Raw genomic sequence first — 11,631 nt, forward strand, 5'->3', positions numbered from 1 at the left:
TTCACAGGCATAGAGGACAGAAAATTGTAAGCTCACAAGATTTCTTGGGGAATTAACAGGTAGTTTTTGCACTTATCGAACAGTTGTAACAAAACCCTTTCAGCGGTAAAGTTAACAGACCTAAAAGGACCACATAAGAGAAGTTCATTGTTCGGGTTTACATACCCTTTAAATCTTTTAAGTGTTTGAACAACAGCAGCCTAAAACCTACAAGTAAATCCTCCCTTGTAAAGTGACAGGCAGAGGCAAAGCTTTTACCAGATGTGCTATCCTCTAGGTTTAATGCAGGAAAATAATTGTTGCCGGGCTTCTTGGACTTCAAACGGACCATAGGCTCTTGCCTAGGTTACCCTGTTGATGACCCAGCTCTGGACAACACTGTCATTTTATTATTTTATTGACTTGGTAAAAGACTTGTACCTCGCCTATGATCCATCCACCACTGTTTGTATTTTTATGGTTTTCTCTTTTCTTCGACTTCTCTTTGCTCTTCATCTCTTGACACATCTCTTGATTACTTTTTCTTCAAACTTTTTACTTTCCCTTCTTTTTTTTGCATAGTGTTACAGTTTACATTGTATTAAATGGGCATCGTATGACTTCCTCTAATCTCTTATGAATTTAGATCCCATACATCCTGCGGTTACATATTTGGTAAATCATTTGGTGGTAGAACATTGATACCTAGCGATCTGATGATTTAATTGGCTATATTATTTTCAGATATATGATCAGATTTGTAATAAAAATAAATGTGTTCAGTGTGTGCAGCAGAAGACCCACAGTATCTTCCTTCGCTTTCCACGTTTTAATTTTTTATTGGAAAAGTTAGAAGCTGTGAATGTGCAGTAGATAATTATCCAGCTCTCTACTAGAAATTAATTTACCGGGAACTCCCTGAAGCTACTTTCTGCCCAGATTTGTGGTAACATGTTGCATAGTACTGGAACTTCAGGTTTCAACAAATAGTGGAGGCAATGATTTATTGATTTATTTATACTTTTCTTACACTTCTCCATATATGGCAATTGGTGTTGTTACAGGCTACAGGAGAAGTTGGGCTGCTTCTCCTATACTTATGTATAAAAAAAAAACTTAATGTCTGTTATTTTAGAATAACAGTAAGATGTCTTCTTTTTTTTTTTTTTTTTTGTCTAGGCGAATTTACTACAACAGTTTCCCCTTTTATTCCTGGCGGAGTAAGTGATGGACAGTGGCACACAGTCCATCTTCATTATTTTAACAAGGTGAGACAGCAGGGTATAGCTGCAAGCCTTATTTACTATCAAATATTTTAGTGTTTGTGTTAAATCTTGTTTTTGTGCATAGTTCATAAATATTAGAAAATGGGCAGCCAGATGTGCTCATTACTTATACAAGCTTTCTGTTAAAAAATGCTTTCAGTCTCATATATACTGTATGAGCAAACCATTTTTTTCAGAAGGTACAGGTGATTGGACAGGTTTGAACACCTTGTATAATCAATATTGTTTCCAATAGATCAGCCATTACTAGCAGTGTCTCCTACTTCCTCCTTTAAGCTTGGCAATCTTAAAGCTACAGCATCTATAGATGTGAGATATTAGTCAATAGTTATCTAATCCAGCTATTTTCTGCTAGATTGGATGGTAAAATTCATGTCATTTCTTGATCCTGGGTGGAAGCATTTGCATGGGAGAACATGTAATGGAAAGAACAATATCAGTAAAGATGCTTGAAATAAAAAAGGAATTAATGTACTGAATATTTGACTTGCATATAATAAACGCAACAGAGTATAGTCTTTTTTTTATTGGTTTGTTTTATTAAAAGCTAAGTTGCATTTTTCCAGAACAATAGCCTATGCTGTCAAGTGGCTTCGATGGGTATTAAAAAACAACAGCTTTGTAAAATGTTAATTAATTCATACCTGTAGGTCATTTGGACCTGTCTGGAAGCCTAGTGGAAAAAATCAGTTCGCAATCCCCACATCCTGTCCTAGTATGTGAAATCTGTTGAACACTCACTCCCAGCATTGCAAGAGTGAAAAGCAATGATGTTTATGTCCTAGAAAAATGGAAGGATCTTGACATAGCTTACATAGTTACATAGTAGGTGAGGTTGGAAAAAGTCCATCAAGTCCAACCTACGTGTATGATTATATGTCAGTATTACATTGTATATCCCTGTATGTTGTGGTTGTTTGTACTTATCTAACAGTTTTTTAAAACTATCGATTGCCCCCGGTGAGACCTCCATCTGTGGAAGGGAATTCCACATCCTTGCCGCTCTTACACTAAAGAACCCTCTACATAGTTTAACCTGCCTGGCGGTATTCCCGAGTCTGGCTCGGGGTGGAATTTCAGTACTACGAGCTGTAACCCAGAGCCAGACTCAGGATCGCAGTGCAGGATACAGGGAGACTTACTTACCTTGTCCCCTGGATCCTGCGATGTCCTCCCCGCTGCGTGTGCGAGCCGTCCTGCGCTTGATTCACACAGTGCCCGAGTGCCGCTGAGCTCCGTTCCCTGTGACGTTAAGACGCACGGGAGCGGAGATCGACGCCAAATTCAAAAAAGTAAAAACACATACAGTATACTGTAATCTTACAGATTACAGTACTGTATAAAAAAATACACATCCCCTTTGTCCCTAGTGGTCTGTCCAGTGCCCTGCATGCACTTTTATATTATAAATACAGTTTTTTTCTGCCTGGAAATTGGAGATTGTCCATAGCAGACAAAAAATATCCCTTTATGTCAAGAGTGATTTTAGACCAGCTAGAAAACAGCGATAATAAATTAGAATCACTCGCAGAATTGAGCGATAGTGATTTGTGGGGAGATCCGTCATCAAACACTAAATCTAATGACAGCGACAATTCTGCAAATGAGCACATTTCAGTGTTTTTGGATTTGATTACATTATTGAATAATTTTTATTATTATTTGTTATCATTATTTATTATATTATAAACTTTATCATACCTGGGATGTCTGCTAGACTCTGGTTTGAACAGATTTAAGAGAGTTATTCCTAAGAATTTCAGACCTACAATATAAAACGCCAAATTTCCATGCAAAATAATTGTACCGCTTTCAGCATCTAAAATCAGAAATAATCATACCGCCAGGGAGGTTAAGCTTAAACCTAATTTCTTTTAATTTTAATGAGTGGCCACATGTCTTGTTAAACTCCCTTCTGCAGAAAAGTTTTATCCCTATTGTGGGGTCACCAGTATGGTATTTGAAAATTTTAATCATATACCCTCTCAAGCTTCACTTCTCCAGAGAGAATAAGTTCAGTGCTCGCAACCTTTCTTCATAACTAATATGCTCTAGTCCCTTTTATTTGTTGCCCTTCGTTGTACTCGCTCCATTTCTAGTACATCCTTCCTGAGGACTGGTGCCCAGAACTGGGCAGCATACTCCCTGGTGAGGCCAGACCAGAGTCTTGTATCTCTGGAGTTAATCCCTTTTTTAATACATGCCAATATTCTGTTAACAGCTTGGCATTGCCATCCTTGATTCCCCCAGAGGTTCTCCCCCTAGTGAGTAGATTGCATTCATATTTTTGCCACCCAAATGCATTATTTTACATTTTCCACATTTAAACCTCATTTGCCATGTAGTTGCCCACCCCATTAATTTGTTCAGATCTTCTTGCAAGGTTTCCACATCCTGTAGAGAAGTTATTGCCCTGCTTAGATTAGTAACTAACTGGGCGTTATTTGGCCAGGCTTCCAGGTGGGCCCAAACAGCCTACAGACTTGACAGTAAAATTAATGAACATTTTACAAAGCGGCACAATTGGCTGCATAGCCTATTTTCTGGAACAAAAAGTGAACCTAGCATTTAAGAAGCAATCCATTTTTCCCCACAGCTGCCAGTGAATTTTAATGCTGAGTTAAACTTAGGGATATTTACCTCCCTTCAACATTCCAGCATCCCTTACCGGCACCAGCAGCTTCTACCTGGCTTCTTTCAGGTGTGCGGCTGAAGCCTTTCTCATTGGGCAGCTTGGGATGGCTTCACTCCTGCACATGCGCAGTGTCGGAATGTAAACTGAGTTGCACTTGTACAGCTCAGTGTACGCTTCAAAGAAGACTGCAAGCAGCCAGGTCGGTTTTTTTTTCTTTCATTGCAGAAGAGACTTGAAGAAACCTGCACTGAAAAATGACAGGTGTCCCCCTCGGATCCACAGCGACTTTACTTCCAAGTGCACTTGCAGTGCAAAGTGGATTTTCTTTTAGTAAATAACCCCCACAGCCCATTCACTCCTAGTTCTTCTGGTGCAATGGGGTAGAATTACTAAAACTGGAGAGTGCAAAAACTGGTTCAGCTGCATAGAAAGCTATCCGCTTCCAGGATTTTTTTCAAAACCTAATTGAACAATCTTAAATTAGAAACTGGCTACCATGCACCTCTGCATTCTCAAGGATTCATAAATCAACCCCACTGAATTAATGCTTGTTATGTTGCACAATAAAGTGCACTGTTTAAGGGCAGCCCATTAATTATTTTTTCTTCGATCCCCTGCTGCTCCCCTGAGGTCTGGAAGCCATTGAAAATACCTGGTACTTCTGGGTATGGAGGAGCATGTGTATTACTCCATGTGACATTCTGGGCTATTTAGCCATGTCACATGAGGAGTCCTTAGCTTTGTGGGCTAAAGTGAGCAAAAATAAGGCAAGTATTTATACTGCGTTGGAGGGCTAAATTAAAATGAATCTGTCGCCTTGCCCTTTGTGATCAAAATACCAGTTTACATTCAAATTAATTGTGTGAGGTCGGGGTTGATGGGCCAGTGACTGTAAACTTCACATGACCTTAACACTAGCTGAAGAGTCAGGTTTAGATGGAATAGGTTAATCTAAAATAAGGTAACAAATGCACATATTTCAGTAGTAAACCTGTAGAAGTATAATAATATAAAAGGGAAATTTTCTATCTTTGCATTAGAATAGTTCTGACTGGTTTGCTTCAAGGCAAATGCTAAATCAAGGTCTTGTAGAAGGGAATATGTAGTGATGTTTTTCATGTCTATTTTTATTTAGCCAGTTGTAGCCAAATCTGGGGATTTGCTTGGACCCTCAGAACAGAAGGTGGCTGTGGTAACTGTTGACAACTGCAACACTGAAATGTCCTTGCGTTTTGGAGATGTCTTGGAAAACTACACTTGTGCTGCACAAGGGATGCAATCAGGAACAAAGAAGTGAGTTGCATATGAATGTTTATTAATGCATTTACAATATCAAACTATTTGCAATGAGAGAACTCCTGGTAATAAAATAGAATGACGCCATGCAAAGAAAGCAATCGATAGGAGAATGTGATGATATCAGCTCATTAAATTCTTCTTCTTTTTTTTTTTTTTTTTTTTTTTGTGGTTGAACTGGATGGACTTGTGTCCTTTTCAACCTGACTAACTATGTAAAAGCATGTTTTTTGCTACTTAGCATGTCATCGCTCTTTAAAACTGTGCAAGTATCATCTGAACAGTTTTTTTTTTAAATACATGTAATGTAATTACTATACGTTTTCAAAAACAAATTTTCTGTTTAACATATGATTCTGTTTGAGTAGCTTAGTCATTTTTGGATACCTAGAAAATATGTTTATAAATTGTGATAGCTGTTGTCAGGCTCAGATTATTTTAGTTGTATTTATAAGGAGGGAGGCGCATATGTATTTTGAGGCCTTCACAGATGCAGAAAACAAACCAAAATTTGAGTATGCTGCATTTAAAAACTGACAGATCTGCCATTTAACAATTGTAGTCTTTAATGAGAAATATTAGTTGGAATTTAGTATTTACATTATTAAAAGTTTAAAGCTGAACTTCAGCTTTTAGTACACTTTACATACTTTGGGTCAGTGTAAAACTGTATGTAGCTAAGGCTACATATAGCACAAAGCACTGTGTTCCTGATGCGACCCGAGACTTCCTGTCTCATACCCAGAATACAGTAGAGTCTATCTGATCGGTACCCTGCCATTCAGAGAAAGGGATGTATTCTAGCAATGAATGCAAAGCTTCCTCTAATTGGCTGAGTCAGAGAGGCGGGCTGATGATGTCACAACATCTGACTCAGCCAATCAGAGAAAGCTTTATATTCATTGCTAGATTATATCACTTTCTCTGAATGGCTGAGCGACGATTAGATAGAATCTATCGTGTTCCGGGTATAAGACAGGAAGTCTTGGCTTGAACCTGCAACACAGTGCTGTATGTAACGTCAGCTACACACAGTTTTTACGGTACATCTAGCGGCCTCACATGTGAGTAAGGGACATGGTTCATTTGGGTCAGCTTGGCCCAAATGAACAATGTATATGTGTATCAAAAGCTGGAGTTCAGCTTTAAAGTTTGGTATCTGTGCTACAATTTTTAAAGCCGGCAATACATGGATTGAAATTCGTCCGGTTCAGTAACAAGTTTCGAACCATCTATGGACAGGGTGGTTGTACAGAAGTCCATCTACCGTACCGTTCCTCACTCGATCAGCGCTGATCAGTGCATTCTGATGGCAGGGTCCCCCCGATGTCAGAATACAATGACACATTGGACAAGATTCCCCATCGCGTTGAGTGTAACTTTTTTTTCTTTCGCTCAAAAAAATTACTCATCTATGGGCTGCTTTATTATCTGACATGGTATATAGGTGACAAATACAATAGTATCCATTGAAAAATGCTGGACAGTGTAGCTGTTTTTTCAGTGAAGATAATTGCAGGGAACTGCTGGAAGTAGAAACAAAGTGTAAATAGCAGAAGGTGATGAAGTGCTAAAAACAACCAATGCTAGTGAGAAATAAAGCAAACAGAAATCAGAAGTGTGATCGCACAATTGCCAAAATAAGGTCATAAAAAATAATTTTCTTTATTGCAAACTGCTTTATGTAAATTTATACGTTTCTATTACACTATCAAGTCTGTGTTTTACGCCAGCACACCTAACAATAAAATAATTCTTTGTATATTCTCAAAATGGCAACTTTATACAATACGACATATGCAGATTTTCAATGCACAGAGATATACATATAGTAAAAAGTAATGGTTGACTCCCCTGAAGCAGTGCCTTCTTTTCATAGACCAGGGTGAAGGGCAGTGGTGGCTGGTGTGTGTTTGTTTTTTTGTTTTTGTTTTTTATAGGGAGGGTGACAAACAACCACCCCCCCCCCCCCAAGCAGCTGATGGCTGCAGCGGCTCCGGTGTCCTCCAGCACAGTGTGGCACCCTGCATGTAGATCAGGGGGCCAGACGCACTAATGGACGGGCCGCCACTGATGAAGGGTATTATTCTTTTTATGGGTGCAAGTACTGGTGTTAAGTTGCTGCTGCACATATGCACATGTATTTGGTGTACTCTTATACGTGTGTGTGTGTGTGTGTTTTATATGGCAAAATTGTTTTAGCTGTATGCCAGAGGTTAGGCCTTGTAGTATGAAATGCTATTATTGATTTTATATTTATATCTCTGTTTCTTTCTGTGGGAATCTGCACACATTGGACTCAGGGCCAAAACTATGGGGGTTTCAGGGGGGCACATGCTCCAGGTGCCAATTTGAGGGGGGGGGGGGGGGGTTGTGAAATTGATAGGGTCCAGTGTATGCAGTGGCTGGGATTTACTTGGATTTGGCTGGACTGACCTGGCTGAGCCACTGAGCTGCATATACAGATTGCCAAGCTCACCCCATCACCTGCTCTGTGATCCTACACTGCCGCTGATCGCAAGAGAGCCAAGATCCCGACCCTGGGATTCAGGCTGCTACCTTGCTGCCTTAAAGTCAGACCTGGACAGGGAGAGAGGCATTTGCTAGAACAAATTGGCTGTATTCTCTTCCTGCAGCTGCTGAAAGCCAGATTCAGCAGCTGCAGGAGGAAAATACAGCCAATGGCGATCTGTTTTAGTAAATGCCGCCTTCTTCGCCCCTCCTCTGCTCTCTTTGTGCTGCCTGGGCCCCCCTGTGCTTTCACACCCTCCCCCCATGCAGCGCTGCTGGCCCCCCCTCCCCCCCCAGTTGGCTTCTGAGATGTGCCAGGATGGAAAGTGGGGGAAGGGGCCAGTAAATCGGTCATTCCTTTTCTGAATGAACAGCATAAGTGATCAGTACTGTACTGATCACTCACTCTGTTCACTAAAAACTGAAGAATAGTAATATGTGTTGACTTTGATTCAGTTTGTGAATGGATACGAAGCTGCTCACAGAGCACTTCCCATTCATCCATTGTCCAGTATAGCTGAGGCTGAAAAGAATTGAAGAATCTGTGTCCTCAATTCCTTTCTCTGTCTCAAAAGTGAGACATCAGGGGCCTGTTTAGACCCCTGATATTTCACCAAAGCCCCCCCCCCCCCACCCCCAGGCACCTAAAAATTGTTCAAGAAAAAAATCTATATTGTAAAAAAGAAAACTACTGATACTGCCCACTGCCCTACTGACACCACCCTATGCCCTACTGACACCACCCTATGCCCTACTGACACCACCCTATGCCCTACTGACACCACCCTATGCCCTACTGACACCACCCTATGCCCTACTGACACCAACCTCTGCCCAACTGACATTGTCCACTGCCCAACTGACACCAACCTCTGCCCTACTGACACCAACCTCTGCCCTACTGACACCAACCTCTGCCCTACTGACACCAACCTCTGCCCTACTGACACCAACCTCTGCCCTACTGACACCAACCTCTGCCCTACTGACACCAACCTCTGCCCTACTGACACCAACATCTGCCCTACTGACATTAACTTTTGCCCTGCTGACACCAACCTTTGCTCTGCTGACACCAACCTTTGCCCTGCTGACTCCAACCTTTGCCCTGCTGACACCAACCTCTGCCCTGCTGACACCAACCTCTGCCCTGCTGACACCAACCTCTGCCCTGCTGACACCAACCTCTGCCCTGCTGACACCAACCTCTGCCCTGCTGACACCAACCTCTGCCCTGCTGACACCAACCTCTGCCCTGCTGACACCAACCTCTGCCCTACTGACACCAACCTCTGCCCTACTGACACCAACCTCTGCCCTACTGACACCAACCTCTGCCCTACTGACACCAACCTCTGCCCTACTGACACCAACCTCTGCCCTACTGACACCAACCTCTGCCCTACTGACACCAACCTCTGCCCTACTGACACCAACCTCTGCCCTACTGACACCAACCTCTCCACTACTGACCCCTTCCACTGATCTACTGACACCATCCACTGATCTACTGACACCATCCACTGCTGTACTGACACTAACTTCTCCCCTAATGGCCCCTTCCACTGCTCTGACACCATCCACTGCCCTTCTTACACCAACCTCTCCCCTACTGACTCCTTCCACTGCTCTGCTGTCACAATCCACTGCTGTCACAGTCTCTGCCCTACTGACACTGTCCACACACTATCCACTGCTCTACTGACACTGTCCACATAAGCTTCACTGTCATACTGTCACTGTCCACACTATGTTCACTGCTTTACTGACTGACACTGTCAACTTATAGGGTAGGCCAAGTTCATATTTCTACAGTGACATCTGTTTTAGTAGTCTTGGTGTATTTTTTGGGTACAAGAATGATTTTGTTTTATATAACCATGCTCCTTTAAGCCCCTCCAACTCTTAATGTCATTTGTCTACACCCTCTGTTTCTTTTGGCACGTTACGTGGGCCACATTGCTGCTCTCCTTGGGGCACCCAAAGATATTCCAGGTCCTTTACAATCTTATAGTGCATACTACAAAAAAATAAAAAATGATCTTGAAGAAGAGGTGGTAACCCTAGTCGCCATGCCAAAAGAAAGCACCAGTGCTTTATGTAGAGATTTAAAGCCTCGCCCCTAGGCGTCTTGGGAGGGGCACCACCAGGAAGGAAGAACAGACAAAGACCTGCTTCTTGGCTCACTTCTTCTTTCTTGACAGTGCCCCTCCTAATCTACAGAAGTGAAGCTTGAAATCACTATTACCAAGACTTTAAAATGTATTCATATATATTATTATTATTATTATTATTATTACCATCCTATGGCTTATCTATGTATATATTACACTTCCCTCTCAGGGCAGGGGGTTGGAGTATGTGGGTGGCAGGGGTCACTGAACTTTTCCCCCAGGTGAAAGAACGTTTAGCTTTGCCACTGATTGAACTTATTAAACTACATCTTTTTAATAATAGGCAAAATGGAGAAATGTAATAATCTTAGGTTATTCACAGGGACAAATTTCTGTCTCAAGAGACTGTAGGTAGGCAGTCTGTGGTAGACAAAGCAGTTCTGTGTTACGATTATCCACAGAAAATTTTCTTATTCTACAATTCTAAAGAATATTGTGTCATTGTGTAAATAATATTATGAGATATCTGTATTACTTTTAATTAGGATACATTTGTGGCAAATGTTTATACAGTGGAAAGCCACCTTTTCCCTCTTCTGCTTATAGACACAAGCCTACTGTATCCCATAGTGAATCCGGTCCTTATTTATTTAGGACTAGGGAAGGCCTGTTAGGGTTTAAGCACCTATGAAATAATGCATTAGCATAGTGACTAATAATTGGTGTGCAAAACATGATTATCTTTAAAAAATTTGCATTTCTATCACAGGTCCCTGGATCTAACAGGCCCCCTTTTACTGGGGGGAATTCCTAATCTACCTGAGGATTTTCCTGTGAGGCACAAGTACTTTGTGGGCTGCATGAAAGACCTTATTATAGATAACAAAGCAGTAGACCTTGGGGAGTACATTGCAAACAATGGAACCGTTCCAGGTAAGTAACAAAAGCTGCGTCCATCAACCAACTATGTTGTTTTTTTTTTTCCCCCCTCCTGTCCACATCATTTCTAATTGTCTCTGCCCCAACCTGATCTCTCACCTTAATTATATTTTCTGCATTCAGCCACACAGAATCTCAGATCCAAAGTGTATATAATTTGCCTTGTCACCACTTTTGTTTCCCAAGGTCCCTGGTGCTCTTCACTCAACTTTCTCCAAAATGTTGTCTTTTCTGTCATATATTGTCTCTATGCAGTGTCCACTCATTGACAGTCCATACATGATTTCTCTCCCCAGTTCAGTGAATTATGTCCCTCTCTGTATCTTCTCTCTTCATCCTCCAGTTCATGGTCAGGCTCTCTTCTGCATCCTCTACCAATGGAACATGTTCAGCTGCTGTTCCTCTTTTTCCTCCACCCCTCAGTATACGTATCAGAATCAGTTCTCTCTCTGTCCCCTTTCTCATCTGTCCATAATCCACTTCAGCTTAATGCCCCTACCTCCCTTTCCCCAATCATCATTTCATCTGTGTCCCAACCATGCTCATGCCCAATGTATATATTCTCCTATTGATCAATGAGCAGATCGTGTTCAGCTTCTATCACCTGTCTAAAATCAGTTCTCTTTCTGCTATCAGATCACACTGCCTTTTCCCCTTTCGTTTCCCCTGTCCTCAATTGGCCCCTAGGTTCTCTTTTCTCTTTGTCACCAGTCTATAATCATCTACCCTCTGTCTTCTCTCACGGTTCCCAATACTCGGGCAGCTCATGCTCTCCCCTCCTACTTTTTTACTGACCAGCTACTACTCTGCCTTCTCTGCTTCTGAGTGTTCCATGGTTAGATGTCACTCCACAACTGGTTGGCATACTTAC

General features: G+C 41.6%; 1 protein-coding gene across 1 annotated transcript in view; it reads left to right on the top strand.

Annotated features, from left to right (window-relative positions):
- Positions 1-11,631, top strand: part of CELSR2 (cadherin EGF LAG seven-pass G-type receptor 2) — a 142,062-nt gene that overhangs the window by 76,241 nt on the left and 54,190 nt on the right. Inside the window, exons 5-7 of the mRNA XM_077484453.1 lie at positions 1,159-1,247; positions 5,036-5,193; positions 10,591-10,754. Coding sequence (XP_077340579.1) covers positions 1,159-1,247; positions 5,036-5,193; positions 10,591-10,754 — 411 coding nt within the window. The remainder of the gene's footprint in view (positions 1-1,158; positions 1,248-5,035; positions 5,194-10,590; positions 10,755-11,631) is intronic.

This window comes from Lithobates pipiens, unplaced genomic scaffold, assembly GCF_037356315.1.
Source record: "Lithobates pipiens isolate NorthernLeopardFrog02 unplaced genomic scaffold, aLitPip1_a1.2 Scaffold_16, whole genome shotgun sequence".
NCBI lineage: Eukaryota > Metazoa > Chordata > Amphibia > Anura > Ranidae > Lithobates > Lithobates pipiens.